An 18933-nucleotide genomic window follows, 5' to 3' on the forward strand; every position below is an offset into this window, starting at 1 on the left:
CAAAGGTTTTCAGTCATTACAATGCTGCAAAGTATTTCAATTTTCTTGCCTTTTTGTTATATAGGCATGCTTTGCAACACTGCAGTTGACTGTTTAAGTTTGGTCTTTGTTGACATCGCTCAGTGAATATTTTTCACATTGTAAATAAGCTTATATTATACTTCCTTTTTTTTCTGTAAAACAAGCTGTGGTATATCTTGATGAAATTAATGATAATCTACTGATAGATAATAAAAGTTTTCTGCACACGGCACGTACGATCCAAGATAGCCCCCAACCCAGGCAACTATTTGTGTGCTAGTCACAGAAGTGGATCTGCAATCACACATTCATTACATTTGCTCCACTCTTTTAAATCTCTACTCCTACAGCAACATTTCTTGTTCCTTATCATGTATCTGTACACTGTGAATGGCCGATTGTAATCATGTATGTCTTTCCGCTGACTGGTTAGCACGCAACAAAAGCTTTTTACTGCACCTCGAAAACTAAACTAAACTGAAACTAACGTAGAATTAGCCACCCTGTTCGGAATGCCATTGGTCATCATGTTCAGAATGTCGTTGTAATGGCACTTGCAGATTTCATGTCTTTCATTTTTGGGAAAGGTTTAGTTTAGTTTAGAGATACAGCGCGGAAACAGGCCCTTCTGCCCACCGGGTACGCACACAACCAGTGATCCCCGCACATTAACACTATCCTACACACTCTAGTGACAATTTACACTTATACCAAGCCAATAAACCTACATACCTGTATGTCTTTGGAGTGTGGGAGGAAACCGAAGATATCGGAGAACAATGTATCGGAGAACTCCATACAGACAGCACACATAGTCGGGATTGAACCTGGGTCTCCGGTGCTGCAAGCGCTGTAAGGCAACAACTCTACCACTGCGCCGCCGTGCCGCCCTGACAAATTGCTAGGCTCCTTATATGCATTATGCTTTAGGGACCAAAATTTACCATCTGACTATACAGATGTTGGTGTAATTCTATTTTTGTACATGAATATTCATGGTTTCTGTAGGTTTCTGCTTTCAAATTGCAAAATGGTTACATGCCCATGGCTTTAGCAATGGCATTGTTTAAAAGAGGTTTGCCAATTTTGAAGTTGAAAAAATAAGTGTTTTCAATTAAAAAAGAACATCGTTCAACAGCAAAATAATTCTGCATTTACTGAAAAAAACCAACACTACAGGTAGTTCTGAATAATGTGCGTTTCGATACCACAAATTGAATATAATGCCAGTGATGAATTAGGTAACACTGCGTGTATCATGCGGATGGAATTAGTTCTTATGCGATTTAGATTGAAAACTAGAGAACTGCTTAAAAGTTACTTCGGAAGTTGTCAACCATAAATTCCCGCAGTAATCAAACACCACTGTCTCTTAAGAACAGCTGCCACTTTAACCGCGGGTGGTCACTGAAAATTGTAGAACTGTTGGAACTTTTGTAACAATATTAAACAATGTAAAATATAGCCTTTCTTTTCTAAAGAAAGCACTTTTGAAAAGAATGTGATTAATACATTTATTATGGCCTGTCTGAAACTTGACCTCTCAATCCCACTTTCCCTCATTGACATAGTTGGCTTTATAACACATTTTTTATAACACAAGGTTTCTTAAGAATGGCATTACAATGGTCTATACACCATTGATTCTTGATTGCAGAAGTACCTCTATATGTTTCTACGAAATGAGAATGAATAGGATGGCAAAGCAAAGAAAATGTACCTTCATGCAAAAAGTATGATCATAAGAACTCACACAATTTATATTGGAAGAGCTCAGATGGGACAAACAACAGTATATAACAGTATACTTCTATACAGTCAGACAGTGTAGATCTAATGGATCAAGAATGAGAGAGATTCGTCAAGCCTTTCAGAGGATGCTGACTAAGTGGAACAAATCATCTCAAGAAATGTCATCTCAGAATCTAAAGGAAGTTCCAGTAACGCCAGAGAAGTAACATTCATGGCTGCTTTTGATTTGCCACAGGTCAATGCAAAACTATACAAATGGCAAAGTCACAAGGTGGTTACAATGGATCTGAATTATTCCAGCTTCAAATTCCAGCAATTTCTCTGCAACCTTTAATTCAATCTACAATGGCATTTAAAGTCTCATCCTCTACATTCCCAAACATCTATCTTCAGTTTCCTCTTCTTTGTCTTTTATGTGCTGCCTGCTGGTGATTTATCCAAAAATATACTCCCATGTGTAAGCTGACCTCACCCCCTTCTATTGTGAAACCACTTCCTCATCATCCACTCTTGGATGAGCTACAGTTTCCTACAGTTATACATTGAAAAGATTGTAGGAGTTGTTCTAGGTCCATCACTAACTCTAAATTCTTTGCTAGTTATGAACTCTGTTGCAACCAGACTATGTATACCTTTGACCCATTCCTTCTCTCCAGAGATGCTGCCTGTTCGCTGAATTACTCCAGCATTTTGTATTTATTTTCAGTTTAAACCCGCATCTGCAGTTCCTTCCTACATATTTATAACTTTGCTGCCCTTTGCACACCTAAAATTCAGTCCTTTCGTCCCTGCACCACAAAAACTTACTTCCATCTATTGGATATTACCTTCCTTCATTCCAAACCTCATTCGTTGCTGAAATTGTCCTTTGCATCTTCATCACCCCAGACTCTCCTAATAGTTGTGTCTGCTATCCTCTCATGCCATACACTGAATTTTAATTCTCCAGAATAACACGCTGACAGTCATGCCTTCTACTCTCCAGTATTCCTCTTGTTGGAATTCCTTTCATTTTGCCTGTACCTACACCTCTTTTTAAGATTTCAGCTTAAAAGCACAATTTTGATCATGCTTTTTACAATTCCAGCATTCATACCATTCTTTGATTTGGTCTCCAAGCGTGCCCTTGACAAATTTGTTCGATCATTTTATTATATTAAAGGCACTATAAACGTGCGCATGTTGTTGGTAATAGAGGTGTAGTTGTATCTCAACTAAATACGGAAAGAGATACCATTTGCCAAGAATTGTACAAAATCATGAGAGGAATGTATCGGGTAGATGCACAGTCTCTTGCCCAGAGTAAGGGTATCGAGGACCAGAGGAGATAGGTTCAAGGTGAAGGGGAAAAGATTTGATAGGAATCCGAGGGGTAACATTTTCACACAAAGGGTGGTGGGTGTATGGAGCAAGCTGCTGGAGGAGGTAGTTGAGGCTGGGACTATCCCAACATTTAAGAAACAGTTAGACGGGTACATGGATAGGACAGGTTTGGAGGGTTATGGGCCATCGCAGGCAAGTGGGACTAGTGTAGCTGGGACATTGTTTGCCAGTGTGGGCAAGTTGGGCCGAAGGGCCTGTTTCCACACTGTATCACTCTAATTGCAATGCAACTGAAGATATGGGAATGAAGTTCTCCTACTTGTCCATTGTAAGGAGGTAGACAGCAACAGGCTCGTTAGATAACGTTGCAAACATAGGATGTTATCCTGTTTTTATTTTAATCACATATCTGTGCCCAGGAGTATTTCAACCTGCTGCTAATTTGTTTAATTCGTACGACTTATCTGTGGAACTCCACTCAGCTGTTGACAGCCAAATTTAACAAGTGCTTGGAAAACCATCTATGACAAGAAAACCTTGCTTTGCTGAAAAAAAAGATTAAATTACTGTATTTATTAGAGTAAACTTAGAAAACTGCTTAATATGCCACTGCAACAAATATATGGTTTCCTAATCTGCAAATGTTTTGCTGGTTCTGTACAATTTTACATCTCAACATTTTTTAATTATTAGTTTAAGTCTGATTTTTAAGATGGAACAAAAAGGTATTTTACAATTAATTTGGAGAAAGTAAGAGCTGAAAGATTATTTTCAACGTCCAATGATTTAGTGCAAAGCCTCATTTTGAAATTTCACATAAAGCCCACTAGTCTTCCCTCTTAAAAATTACTTTTGCAGAATATGAAATATCATCCTAAATTGCAACTGCAACTGATATTCTTTTTATTAAGGTCAGAAAATATTAATTACCATACAAAAAACTTTTCAGATGTTTGCTTGACTGGAAATCTAGCCTTCTTATTTTATCAGGCAAATGTGTCCAGAATGGGTTTTTTTCTGACAGTAATCTTTATTAATACTATAAATTACAATATAAATCAGAAACCTATTATTTACACTGAATTTCTCCCCTAAAGAAGTGTTTTCTAAAACTCAACCCATTAAAACAAAGCATTAGTACAAATAGCCTAAACCAAAGAAATCCTGTTTCCATGGCGACGTTGATTTTGTAGCTTTGCCTGAGATCAGCTAAGACAAAAATATTCATATGCTTTGAAGACTGGATTACCAAACAACCTATGGAGAGCAATTGCAATGTGTGCCTATTCAACTGATCAACTTCATGGTGACCTACATCAAGGCAGGGGATGTCTAATGGAGTAATTAGCTGTATCACACCAGTAAAAGTGTTGGTTGTAAGCTTCAAGATCTAACCTTCAATGAATGAATGATTTTAAAATTATACTTTGCTGTAACATAACCCTCAATCCCAATTTGAAAGTAACTACATTAACATGGAAGAATAACAATAAAATGTATCATAAAATTTCAAAGTACTTCAATTTAATTCAAATTCTCCATAATGCTAAACTTGAAATGGATAGAGATGTGCTCTTAATATTAATCCTGGTCCGAAATCTGTCAAGAATCAAAGAAAGCAAAATTACCCAAACTTTCATAGATATTGACATAGAATAAAAGGTTATTCCTCCATTAACACAGGATCGAAACATTTAAGTCAATTTCCATAACAAGCATAACACTTTGGACAGTGAATTTCTTTAATTTAACATTAATTTAAGCACTGGTGTTAAATAACAGAATTCCTTGTCAACTTTCCCAAATCAAATTTTGTGGAAGTGGTCTTTGTGAATTATTTCCAAAGCCATCAATATTGTTCAGCTACAGTTGCATGCTGCTTTTTGATTTCAGTGCAGTAACTGCTTAAATCCTTATCTAATTTTGCCTTGCTGTGATACATATTCTGCCTGAGAGTGCTTTTAAATGTCATATTCAGTTCTCTGCTCCCAGGTTGGGTATTTTGGTCAATGATGACATGCGTTGGTAAGTTAGAAAACTATTTTTAGTTGATGATCTTATTACTCCTAACCACCTCGATACACTCCAGTCCTTTCCATTAGTAGGCGGGTGACAGCTTAATATCTACATCCAAATGAACAATATTCATAATTTTATCTTACAATATTTACATTAAAATGTCAATGTTAGGTTAACTTTAAAAAATATATTACAACACCCGAAGGAACAGTATGATTTATATTGCTCATCATGGAAGATCTAAGTTGAGAAGAACTCAGCGTTGCATGGCTTCATCCAGACAGCTGTATTGTGTATTAATATTAGCCTCCTTTATTAAAAAAAACTGTGGAGCACGCATGATTTTTTATTGCCATCACTGATGATTTCCCTAGCTTCGGGTTTCAAAGAAAAATCCCCAACAATTCCACTGAATCTAATTTTTTCAATTTTGTCTCTTCCCCACTCAGCATAGGCTCACATGGCTGTTCCATGGACATCTTCATTGCTCCAAGACATGTTTGATATTCCTCCTATTAGGCTCAGACTATCAGTGCAAACAAGTTACAAAACCAAACAAATATGCTGATTCTGGTGTGAATACATGAAGTTTCCATCAGATATTTCAAGATGTCATCTAGGAATTAAAATAATTCTCTTTTGCTCACTAACTGAGGAACACCGAGGCGTATTGTATCATTTATGCAAGAAATCTAACCATTCCCATTTACAAAGATATTGTCAGAACTCGAAGGACTGAGTTATGAGGAGAAGTTGGTTAGGATAGGACTTTATGCCTTGCAGCACAAGAGGCTGAGGGGTGCTCTTATAAAGGTGAATAAAATCATGATGGCAATAGAGAGGGTGAATGCACATAATCTTTTTTCTCAGGGGAGTGGAATCAAGAACTGGAGGCCAAAGGATAAGATAAGATGTAATAGGATCTTGATGGGCAACTTTTTCCGCACAAAGGATGGTGGGTATATGGAATGACCTGCCAGGTACAGGTACAATAACAACATATAAAAGCCATTTGGATAGGCAGACAGATAGGAAAGATATTTAGAGGATTCTGGGCCAAATGTGAGCGAAATGGAACTAACTTAAATGTGGTATCTTGGTCAGCATGATCGAATTAGGTCACAGGGTTGGTTTCCATGATGTATGACTCTATCTAACTCTGTTAAGTAACTGAAAACAATCCAGAGATCCTATTTGCATGGTTCAATATATGTGCTTGGGGCAACACATTTAAAATTGTTGAGCTGAATGGTATGTCTTGATCCTAACTGTAGGTGAATTAACAATTTAAATGCTGTTATGGCCAAGTGTTTTTTTTGTCTTTGAAATGGAAATCAAATAAATGTCCCAATTATATTTTTGTACCCAATAGTGAGCTTTCATATCATGATGAGAAGGCTTACAGTAAAGAGATTGAGAACCTTGTAACCTGGCGCCAAGAAAACAACCTTTCCCTAAATGGCAGCAAGACAATGGAGATTGTGATCGACTTCAGGAAGCGAAGCGGTACACATTGATAGCACCAAAGTAGGGATTGTTGAAAGCTTCAAGTTCCTAGGAGTAAATATCACCAGCAACTTGTCCTGGACCAGCCATATTAAAGCAATGGCCATGAAAGCACACCAACACCTCTACTTCCTGAACATGCAAGTTCGGCATGTCTCCAACAACTCTCACCAACTTCTACAGATGCGCCGTAGAAAGCATTTTATCGAGATGCAGCACAGCATGTTTGGGATCTGTTCCATCCAAGACAGCTAGAAATTGCAGAGAATTGTGGACGCAGCCCAGACCATAGCGCAAACCAACCTCACTCCCATTGACTCCATCTGCACTTCATGCTGCCTCAGCAAGGCCACCAGTATAATGGTCAACGACCACTCTTATACTGGACACTCCCTCTTCTCCCCTTTCCCATCAGGCAAGAGGCACAGGAGTGTGAAAACGTGTACCTCCTCCAGATTCAGGGAAAGTTCCTTGTCAGCTATTATCAGATAAGTTTATCATCCTATCACCAACTAGAGAGTGGTCCTGACCTACCATCTACCTCATTGGAGATCTTCAGAATATATTTTATCGAAATTTAGTGGACTTTATCTTGCACTAAACGCAATTCCCTTCAACTTGTATCTGTACACAATACACGGCTTGATTGTAATCATGTATAGTCTTTCTGGTGATTGGATGGTACACAATGAAAAAGCTTTTCATTATACCTCGGTAAACTAAAAATGAAAATATGCTCTATTCAAATTGTGCCCTTTTCTACAATCACCTTATGTTACAAATTAATCATGAAAAATAACCACATTATCTTTTCATTATACATATGTCTGAAAATCATCTTTGTGAGAATGAAGTACTATTACAAGAAGTTACCTATTTGAAATCAATGCAATTTTATATGCAAACATTCTTGATTTGGTGATAACTGAAGATACTATTTGAAATTAGCTGTGCACAATTTTGGCTTGCTTTCCTGTAATATTCCAATGTAATTGTATACAGGAATTCAATACTGCAAGCACTCTCTCTTCTGGAATCACTCCAACAGAAACGCTGTTCGTAATAATCATTATGCATATATGAAATGTCAAATGAGACCCACGACTGTCTCCTGGTTAAACCAACTCTGTGGCAACATTGATTTGGTAAATTTATATGCCACTTCAGAAGCTGCGACAATATCTTGTTTTATGCAACATTTCTTACACGTGATGACAAATGAAGGGCCTTCCTACCAGGAGTGGGCCAAGGAGTCACAGAGTAGATGTTACCAGGGGAAGGTTGGGCAAGACAATGGAGACAGAATGGTTAAATACAAAGTCACTGCATAAAAAGGTTAAAATGAAATTTAATTGCCCAAATCTAATTGACCATAATAAATAATTTCATTAAAAATATTTACTTTTCCAGTAAAATTGTGCACTAGTTTTGATATTTAAAAAAATATATATCTGTGTTCTTGTGAGCAAACAGAAATTAATTACCAATAATTAACCAAGTACAGAGGGCAGTGGAGGCCAAATCACTGGATGGATTTAAGAGAGAGTTAGATAGAGCTCTAGGGGCTAGTGGAATCAAGGGATATGGGGAGAAGGCAGGCACGGGGTATTGATTGGGGACGATCAGCCATGATCACAATGAATGGCGGTGCTGGTTTGAAGGGTCGAATGGCCGACTCCTGCACCTATTTTCTATGTTTACAAATTAATTAATGGTAATATTCTGTGTCTCTTATACTAATCTTTTTGCCACAGGGTTGATGACACAGTGAAGAGAATTTCTTTAGCCTCTTCACCCATACATTTTCAGCACTTCAATTAAAAGCCACTGGTCACCAACATACACTTTTGTCCCTTATCCTTCTATCAGCTGTTGCTATAGATGGTTTACATGGATCTGGACATCTGTTACAGTTTTTGACTACCATTTCCTGGTTGCCTCAAACTGTTATTACTTTCTTAAAAATAAATGTGATCGAGGGCTTGCAAACACTTCTCCTGATCGCACTCCTTGTGTTGTTCAGCATGTTCTCCATGTTAGGGAGCGAAAGAGAAAACTTATATTCCTAAATTTGACCTTTTGAACTCAGTGGATACTATTTAAATCAATTTGGATATTTCCCAGCCTATTTATTTGACTATATAAAATAGGCAGAATTCTCAAGAAACGACCTCATTATTGTCGTAGAATAAATATATTGAAGGTTGCATTGAAAAGCCTTCCAAAGATATTCCAGCTTCATGCGTTCGCTTGTGAGTTAAAGGGTGCAGCTCCTTCCCGAATATAAAACCACTGTTTTGCATGTGTGCAATAGATAATCAACTGTTCTTAAATAGTGAACACTTCTCAAACGTTGCACTGTAGGTGCGGGCTTGCTGAACGCCACCCACCCCCACTCTCGGCGCTCCAGAACTTCACCAAGCTGCAAGAATGCTGCTTGACGGTTCGTCAGCTCTCCTGGTCCACTCACTGCCTGTGTAGACGGGCGGGCCGGCGGCGGGCGCGGAGACCGACGTCTTCTCATGAAGCAAGAGGCGGCTGTTCACACCCGGTGTTTGTGCATGTTTGTGCTGAGCAAGTGTGGTTGTTCACACCCGGCGCGTGTGTGTGTGTGTGTGCTGCATCATTGAGAGAGTGCGTGAGTGTGTGTGAGTGAGAGTGTGTGTGTGTGTGTGTGTATGTATGTGTGTATGTGTATGTGTGTGTGAGTGTGTGTGTATGAGTGTGTGTGTGTATGTGTATTTGTTTGTGTGTTTGTGAGTGTATGAGTGTGTGTGTGTTTGTGTGTTAGTGTGTTCGTGTGTATGTGAGTGTGTGTGTGAGTGTGTGTGTGTGTATATGAGTGTGTGTGTATGTGAGTAAGTGTGTATGTGAGTAAGTGTGTATGTGAGTGTGTGTGTATGTGAGTGTGTGTTAGTGTGTATGTGAGTGTATGTGTTTGTGTGTATGTGAGTGTGTGTGTATGCGAGTGTGTGTGTGTGTATATGTGAGTAAGTGTGTATGTGAGTGTTAGTGTGTGTGTGTGTGTGTGTGTGTGTGTGTGTGTGTGTATGTGTGTGTGTATGTGAGTATGTGTGTATGTGAGTGTGTGTGTGTTTGTGTGTATGTGAGTGTGTGCACACAAGGCGTCAGTAGAGCGCGGGCGGCGACGATACAACAGTGCGGGGGGGAAAGGGCTCTTGTCCGTCTGCATGAAACACGTTCTCCCTGCATGTCATGTTTTCGACTTAAGCGGCGTCCACCTGTATCCGATGCGTTAATCGCCCGTCCATCCCCGGTCCCAGGTCAGGTCAGGCCCGTACTCACCGCCGTCTCCGTACGTCTCCACGCCGTATCCATCCTGCAGCCCGTTGCTCCATGTGCCCTCGTACCTGGCCGGGCTGTTGAGACTCTGTCGTAGCCCGTACCTGCCCTTGAAGCCATGTGTCCACTCTCCGCGGTAACACCAGCGCCCCTTGGTCTCTACCCCCAGCCCGTGGCGCTTGCCCTGGTTCCAGTAGCCCTGGTAGGTGTTGCCGCTCGGCCAGGTGTACACTCCCACCACCTCGAAGCCGTGAGCCCAGGAGCCGCTGTACTCCCCCTGGCCCTTCGGCCCCGTGCAGATGCCGTGGCCGTGGGCTTTGCCGTCTTCCCAGCCGCCGCAGTAACTCCCACCATCATCGAAGTCGAACCTTCCTCCAGTCATGCATGAAACGGTGCGACCGCAAGTGGGGCTAGGCGGCTGCAATGTGGGGCTAGGCTGCTACAAGAGGGCTAGGCTGCTGCTACAAGAGGGCTAGGCTGCTGCTACAAGAGGGCTAGGCTGCTGCTACAAGAGGGCTAGGCTGCTGCTACAAGAGGGCTAGGCTGCTGCAAGTGGGGCTAGGCGGCTGCAATGTGGGGCTAGGCTGCTGCTACAAGAGGGCTAGGCTGCTACAAGAGGGCTAGGCTGCTGCTACAAGAGGGCTAGGCTGCTGCTACAAGAGGGCTAGGCTGCTGCTGCAAGTGGGCTAGGCGGCTGCAATGTGAAGGGAGGGGGCAGCAAGCACTGAGAGAGAGTGCAAGCAAAGTGCGAGCCGCGTCTGACTAGAAAAAGGACGCCAGCGAGGCGGGATCACTGACTTTAACTGGAGAGATTGGCGAGGGGGAGGCGGGCGGGCTCGTCAGCGACTGGAGAGAGCGGGGGAGAAGGCGGGCACAGAGTCTGAGAGTCTGGGGAGAGAGAGAGAGAGAGGCGACTGCCCACAGACGGTGGAGACGTTGGGGAGGGGGTGGGAGACGGTCTGGGGAAAGAGAGGAGGGAGGGGGGTGGTGGTGGTTGGGTACAGACACTGGAGAGCTGTATAAGAAAATAACTGCAGATGCTGGTACAAATCGAGGGTGTTTATTTCACAAAATGCTGGAGTAACTCAGCAGGTCAGGCAGCATCTCAGGAGAGAAGGGATGGGCTGGGTGGTCGCATGGGGGAGAGAGAGGCAGGTGCAGGCGATGGAGTAGGTAGCACAGCGATTGTGAAAACGCGGTGGGCGGTAATGGGGAGGGTCAGGTCCAGGTACTGTCTGAGACACTGGGATGAGAGGTGGGTGTAATGACCCAGGGGGGAGATGGGCAAGACACACAAGGGTTGGACACACAAGACAGAGATGAGCACGGAGACGTGACATGAGGCTGGACGAGAGACAGGGAAGGAGTGGCAGAGACGAGGATGCTTCGTGGGGAACATGAACTCGTGGGAGGCGGGCGCGGGCTGTGGGGAAATGGGAGGTTGCAACAGCGTATGGGGTAGGAGAGAAATGGGCGCAGGGATTGGATACATTGGGAAAGGAGACTGGGTGACAAACTCATGAGATTGGGGAGTGGGGGCAAGGACCATTGGCGTAGAGATTTCAGAGGACTGAACACAGAGGGTGGGTGGGTGGGCGCAGAGACGAGGGACTAATGAGGGGCCTCATTCGACAAGGACTGGAGTCTGGAAAAGGATGAACCAATACTAAATAATTTGTGGAGCAAGGCACTGCACATGATGTTTAAAGACACCAGCTTTTTGTGTCTACTAAAGAATTTGGTTGAGCACAGGTCTCTGTCCGAAGGTCGACACGAAATGCTGGAGTAACTCAGCGGGTCAGGCAGCATCTCAGCCAGGAGAGAAGGAATGGGCGACGTTTCGGGTCGAGACCCTTCATCAGGGCGAGACCCTTCCCCGAAGAAGGGTCTCGACCCGAAACGTCACCCATTCCTTCTCTCCTGAGATGCTGCCTGACCCGCTGAGTTACTCCAGCATTTTGTTTCGACCTTCGATTTGAACCAGCATCTGCAGTTACTTTCCGACAGATCTCTGTCCTGTGTTTCCAAACCCCTACCTACCACCCCCTACAATTTGGCTATGTCTCTCCCCATCTATAGTCCCCTTACTGCCCCACCCACCCACTCCCCCTCTTCACCCACCCGTCCCTGCAGCTCATTCTCTGCTCCGTCCCCCGGCCCAATCTCTTCCTAATATTTCCCAGACCCGGTTCCCATCATATCTCCCCAGCTTCCATGTCTATTTCTCTCCCTTGTTACTCTCATCCCAGTATCCGCCACTCTCTTGTCTCTATACTGGATATATTGATATAGGAATTTGGGGAGGCTAGCATTGGTAGACATAATGGAGGCTAGAAAAGGGGATGTACACGAACTGCGATGATCGGCACGGGGCAATGGAGCAAACAGGCAGACAATTGGGCAACGTGAAAGATGGCTGGGAGGAGAAGGGTCTCGGCCTGAAACCACCAACTCCTTCTCTCCGGAGATGCTGCCTGCCCCACTGAGTTCCTCCAGCATGTTGTGTCTTATCTTCGGTGTAAACCAGCATCTGCAATCCCTTCATACAAATTGAATTGCTGGATGGCAGGCACGCCAACTAGGTGAGACAACAACACTGGAGGAAATGACTGAGACGAAGGCGTGGCAGTAGAAGAAAAGGTGACTGAGGGAACTGTTTGCAGTGAATGAGACAGGGCCATGATAACCTGGCGTAAAAAAAAAATCAGGAGAGCACACATCACTTGAAGGTGTGATGGAAAAATGAGAATGCACAGAAGCGAAAAAAAAGCCGAAAAGCCATGGGAGGAGTATCGTAAAAGAACAAACGAGGATAAAGACGATAAATTAGACAAAACTATTTTAAACTGCTAACATTTGTTTAAACGGCAATAATGTTTGTTTGCAGACACCATTGGAAATGCGAATTATAACAAAGATCAACAGGAAGAATAGAGAGAGGGTGGAGATCTTACCGAAACGTAAAAGATTATTAAGGGGTTGGACACGTTAGAGGCAGGAAACATGTTCCCAATGTTGGGGGAGTCCAGAACAAGGGGCCACAGTTTAAGAATAAGGGGTAGGCCATTTAGAACTGAGATGAGGAAAAACTTTTTCAGTCAGAGAGTTGTGAATCTGTGGAATTCTCTGCCTCAGAAGGCAGTGGAGGCCAATTATCTGAATGCATTCAAGAGAGAGCTGGATAGAGCTCTTAAGGATAGCGGAGTCAGGGGGTATGGGGAGAAGGCAGGAACGGGGTACTGATTGAGAATGATCAGCCATGATCACATTGAATGGCGGCGCTGGCTCGAAGGGCCGAAGGGCCTCCTCCTGCACCTATTGTCTATTGTCTAAGTGTAACTTTGCAAATATGTACCAAAGGAGAAAGGAAGAGAGGCCACCCCAGATGGGTTGCCTCAAAAAAGGGCATTGGGGGGTGTGGTGGGGTGGGGGGAGGGATGTGGGGAGGGGTGCAGGGGGGTGGGATGGGGGGGGGGAGGGGTGCGGGGGGATGGGATGGGGGGGGAGGGGTGCGAATACGACAGTTAACAAGATGGATGAATAAAATTAGAAATAAATATTGGAGACTGGGTATAGAATATGAAATCCACTGGAGAATGAATAGAAGATTCACTTAGACAGTCCCTTGGGATTGAGGATGAGTTTCACTCCAGTTCTGAGAAGTGGAAGATGCCCCGGGGTGAATTCTCACCTAGCTTAACCAAAATATAGAATGTTGTTTTAAATTCATAGATAAGGTAATTTCAAGTTCTGGCATCAAAGGGAATATGCAAACTTTTATTTCGCAAGATAATTACTCATCGTGTGTGTAGGCAACTGAATGCAATTGCGTTGGGTTCATCCACGGCCTTCGATGGTGCAATTGATTTTCAAAAAGTTATGCAAGACTTTCCGGTAAATCTGGACATTACACCTTTAGAAAACGTCAATGTTCCCAACATTTACGAAACGATTTCAACCGGGGTTCATTTTATGACACAATTAACTTTGTAATGTGCAAAGGCAAAAGTGAAAGCAGAACCCTTTCACACTAAGGTTACCCCCTGAGAATGTCGCCAAAATCTACACTCATCTACACTAATTGGCAAAAGGAATCTGGCAGCTCCATTCGCTGGTTCCATTCGCTGTGATACCAAATGGAACATACAACATTCCCCTTCCAAAGCTCAAAGCAACAGACGCTATATGTAGCGATAAACGCCAAACATGATTCTTAAAACATTGGAGGAACTCGGCTCTGGTTTTGACCGTGATTGAGTGTGACGCCAGATGTTGTCCAGTCTATTAAATACTGTAACCGGAATGCGTAATTTGAGAAAAACTGCGTCACGCGGTTCCCAGAATAGAAGGAAGAATAAATATGGTTATGGGTTTGCAGCGCTGAGCTCCGGCGACCAAGTCCAGTGGAGTACAGAGATTCGCATACGGTCTGTCGGAGTGTAACCCAGACTTAGCGTGGCGTTCTTCATGCAATTGTACACAGTTGTTCAGGGGACTAGCATGTGGGATCGGATAGCTGTTAATGCTGTATCCGGGTAGACCCGAATGAGTTCACGCAGATCTTTCCACCTGTACCTAGAATAATTCGAAGAGAATAATTCTGAACCAAATGTATTTGAAGGAGAGTGAGTTGCAGCACATCCTGATTATATTAATCACGTAGACATGGATGCTGGTGACATATCAGGTGAGGTCAACCTGCGTTGTATGATTTTATTGCAGCGGATATGGGAATAACTGTAAGCCAAAATAAACAAAAGCGTTTGCATATCGTCACAAACCGTCCACGCAGTTAAACGGGTTACACTTATTCTTGAAATCCAGGATGCTTCTTACTCCATTTAAAAAATAAAAAAAATACTGGGAATTTTACAGTTTAATATCATTTAGTTAGTTGCCTCCCATTCATTTCATTCTGTTATCTGTGCACGAAAAGAATCTTTGAGATGTTGTCAGCTTTGAAACAATCGCTGCAAGTTTTCGCAAAGAGTACCTAAGTACCTTTCCATCTGGATTGCCACACATCCGTTTACAACGTAAAAGCAAAATAACTGGCACATTATTTAAGAGTGGTTCACTTTTTCCAAAATGATGCATCACATTTACTGATTAATGAGCAAATGACTTGCTGCACCAGAAAAAAAAGCCTTACAGTTGTCTGTGCAGGAAAAATTGCTGCATGACCAACACAAAAAAAAATCCATTGAGAGTGAAAAAGTCAATCCCCAAGCATAAACATCCCAGTTGTTCTACATACTGATCAAGGTTTCAAACTGTTTATGTTTCCTTTAATTTTTCAAGATTTTTTATTCAGTGGTGAAGAAAGAAAGAAATAACTTATTTACAAGACAATGCATTACAGTTGTAATGGTTTGCAAGTGCAAGATACTGACTGTATATAGCAGGCAATCAGCTATTTTTGCATAGAAATAATTTTGGGAAATAATTTAGAGGGGAGCAAAGTAGTGAGGTGATGTGGGCATTCTAGAACTTGGCATCTAGATAGCTGAACATATGCAACTCCACTCCCTCGAACATGCCAGGGCAAAGGAAGTGTGTGATCTCTTGAGATGAGTATTATTGGCATGGAGAAGATTAAACGATGGAGAGATAAGGTCAAGGCAATTTTTTGATTTGTTGAAAATATTGCAATTTTGTAAATAAGCCTTGATTGGCCAGATGCCAATGTAGGCCTAAGCACTTGGATGATGTTTGAATGTGACGTTGTGAGTTAGGAGTACCAATATCTTGTACGTGTTCATGTTTGTGGGGATTGCAGCGTTTGGGGTACGACATTGATTAGATAATGATAATGCTGGAATAATAGGAAATATTTTGCCGATGAGGAAACATCAGATTCCCCTTCAAGTCACACACCATCCTGATTTGGAAATAGCTTTCCTGCATCCTTGTGGATCTAAGGAAAACAGAAAATGAGCATTGTTGAAGAATTATTGGTGCGTATATACAATTTAGTAGTACTTGTCTATCATGTGTTCCATAAATTTGCTAACAATTGAGAATAAGCTGATGAAAATGTATTGTTTAATTTTGATTTGGGGATAATGTTGGGGATAATCCATTTTGTTGGGTAGGTTCATGTGTTCTACCTGCATTTAAACAGCTTGGCTATATTACAGTGGTTTAACACTGCAATCAAAGTGTTCTCAGAATATATAGAAGATAGAACAGTGCAGCACAGGAACAGGCCCGTTGGCCCACAATGTCCATGCTAACCATTATCTCAGGTTAAACTAATCTCTGCCTGCACCTGGTCCATTCCCTCCATTCTCAAGGCCCATGGGCGGCACGGTAGCGCAGCGGTAGAGTTGCTGCTTTACAGCGAATGCAGCGCCGGAGACTCAGGTTCGATCCTGACTACGGGCGCTGCACTGTAAGGAGTTTGTACGTTCTCCCCGTGACCTGCGTGGGTTTTCTCCGAGATCTTCGGTTTCCTCCCACACTCCAAAGACGTACAGGTATGTAGGTTAATTGGCTGGGTAAAATGTAAAAATTGTCCCTAGTGTGTGTAGGATAGTGTTAATGTACGGGGATCGCTGGGCGGCACGGACTTGGTGGGCCGAAAAGGCCTGTTTCCGGCTGTATTGATATGATATGATATAATAATAATAATAATACATTTTATTTATATAGCGCTTTTCATATACTCAAAGACGCTTTACAGAGATTTTGAGAACATAGGGAAATGAATAAATAGATAAATAAGTAAATAAATAAATGAACAGAGAAAGGAGACAGAAGGTGAGGTGACCTTCAGTGGTTGAAGGCAGTACTGAACAGGTGAGACTTCAGCGATGTTTTGAATGTGGTGAGTGTGGGGGAGTCTCTAACGGTTTGGGGTAGTGAGTTCCATAGGGTGGGAGCAGCGATGGAGAAAGCCCTGTCCCCCCAGGATCTGAGTTTAGTCCGGATGTGGGGGGATAGGAGATTGGCAGCCGCAGAGCGGAGGGTGCAGGTGGGAGTGTGCCTGTGGAGGAGGTCGGTCAGGTAGGATGGGGCCAGGTTATGGAGGGCTTTGTAGGTTATGAGGAGGATTTTGTACTGGATTCTCTGGGGGATGGGGAGCCAGTGGAGTTTATAAAGGACGGGGGTGATATGGTCACGGATCGAGGTGTGTGTGAGTAGACGGGCAGCGGAGTTTTGAATGTATTGAAGTTTATTGATGATTTTTGAGGGTGCGCCATAGAGGAGGCTGTTGCAGTAGTCCAGACGGGAGGTGATGAAGGCGTGGATGAGGATTTCCGCAGCTGTGGAGGAGAGGGATGGACGGAGACGGGCAATGTTTTTGAGGTGGAAGAAGGCTGTCTTTGTGATGTGTTTGATGTGTTTGTCGAAGGAGAGGGTTTGATCAAGGATGATTCCAAGATTCCGGATGTGAGGTGAGGTGGATACTGGGAGACCATCAATGTTGAGGATGAAGTTTTGGGTAGATTTGGTGAGCATTTTTGGACCAATGATGATGATTTCAGATTTGTTGCAATTGAGTTTGAGGAAGTTTGATTGAAGCCAAGATTTTATTTCAGTAATGCAGTTTGTCAGTGTAGAGTGTGTGGTGGAGGAGATTGACTTGGTGGAGATGAGGAGCTGGATATCATCGGCGAAGCAGTGGAAGTTGAGACCATGACGGCGGATTAATTGACCAAGGGGGAACAGGTAGAGGATGAAGAGGAGGGGGCCAAGGACTGAGCCTTGGGGGACACCTTGGGGGAGAGGAGCGGTGGGGGATTTACAGTTGTTAATGGAGATGAACTGGTGTCTGTCAGAGAGGTAAGATTTGAACCAGGATAGGGCTGTGCCGGTGATGTTAAGGGAGGTTTCAAGTCGGGTGAGGAGAATGGAGTGATTTATGGTGTCAAAGGCGGCGCTGAGGTCAAGTAGGATGAGGATGTTGAGGTTGCCAGCGTCAGAGGAGAGGAGAATGTCGTTTGTGATTTTGAGGAGCGCAGTGTCAGTACAGTGGTTTGAGCGGAATCCGGATTGGAAAGTTTCATACAGGTTATTGGTAGAGAGGTGGTATTTGAGTTGGGAAGCTACAGCACGTTCCAAAACTTTGGACAGAAAGGGTAGGTTGGAGATTGATCTGAAGTTGTTTGGGGTGTCAGGGTTTAGACCAGGTTTTTTCAGAATGGGGGTGACAGCAGCGATTTTGAGGGATGGCGGGACGATGCCAGTGGACAGGGAGGAGTTTATTGTTGCAGTGATAAGTGGAGAGAGAGCAGGAAGGCAGGCCTTGACAAAGCTGGAGGGGATGGGGTCCAGAGAGCAGGTGGCAGTTTTTATTCCTGTGAAGAGTTCAGAGAGGTCGGTGGTGGAGATTGGGGAGAACTGAGGCAGGGGCTGACAGGATAAGGGGGGGGGGCAGGTGGTTTGAGGGGGAGCAGGTGCGTTGGTGGTTAAGGTGCTGTAGATGTTGTCTATGATGTCCATTTGTGCTATGCTTAATCTTGGTATCTTGTGGAATATATTGAATTTGCTGAACATTGGCTCTCACGTTGGTTGACTCTGGACGAGCAAAAGTAGATGCAGTGATGAGCATTTCTGTCCGATGATAGCTGAAAATGCTTCAGCCGTGTCTTTTTGCACTAATGTGTTACACTCTGCCATTATAGACAATAGACAATAGGTGCAGGAGGAGGCCATTCGGCCCATCGAGCCAGCACCGCCATTCAATGTAATCATGGCTGATCATTCTCAATCAGTACCGCGTTCCTGCCTTCTCCCCATACCCCCTGACTCTGCTATCCTTAAGAGCTCTATCGAGCTCTCTCTTGAATGCATTCAGAGAATTGGCCTCCACTGACTTCTGAGGCAGAGAATTCCACAGATTCACAACTCTCTGACTGAAAAAGTTTTTCCTCATCTCAGTTCTAAATGGCCTACCCCTTATTCTTAAACTGTGGCCCCTTGTTCTGGACTCCCCCAACATTGGGAACATGTTTCCCGCCTCTAACATGTCCAACCCCTTAATAATCTTATACGTTTCGATAA

At 43.2% G+C, this 18933-nt stretch overlaps 2 protein-coding genes across 6 annotated transcripts in view; one reads left to right on the forward strand and one right to left on the reverse strand.

The window, feature by feature from the left end:
* Positions 1–10750, reverse strand: part of jph1b (junctophilin 1b) — a 120969-nt gene extending 110219 nt beyond the window's left edge. For 3 of the 5 annotated variants that reach the window (XM_078398172.1, XM_078398174.1, XM_078398176.1), the window contains exon 1: positions 9928–10745. In XM_078398172.1, the coding sequence (XP_078254298.1) occupies positions 9928–10306 (379 nt within the window). In that variant the 5' untranslated portion in view covers positions 10307–10745. Of the gene's footprint in view, positions 1–9927 lie in introns of all 5 variants that reach the window. The other 2 variants (XM_078398171.1, XM_078398175.1) reach the window with 2 other exon arrangements.
* Positions 10751–14285: 3535 nt separating this feature from the next.
* The window catches only part of gdap1 (ganglioside induced differentiation associated protein 1), a 45768-nt gene continuing 41120 nt past the window's right edge, over positions 14286–18933 (forward strand). Inside the window, exon 1 of the mRNA XM_078398179.1 lies at positions 14286–14611. Coding sequence (XP_078254305.1) covers positions 14594–14611 — 18 coding nt within the window. The 5' untranslated portion in view covers positions 14286–14593. The remainder of the gene's footprint in view (positions 14612–18933) is intronic.

Source organism: Rhinoraja longicauda, chromosome 4 (genome assembly GCF_053455715.1).
Source record: "Rhinoraja longicauda isolate Sanriku21f chromosome 4, sRhiLon1.1, whole genome shotgun sequence".
In the NCBI taxonomy this organism is placed as follows: Eukaryota; Metazoa; Chordata; class Chondrichthyes; order Rajiformes; family Arhynchobatidae; genus Rhinoraja; species Rhinoraja longicauda.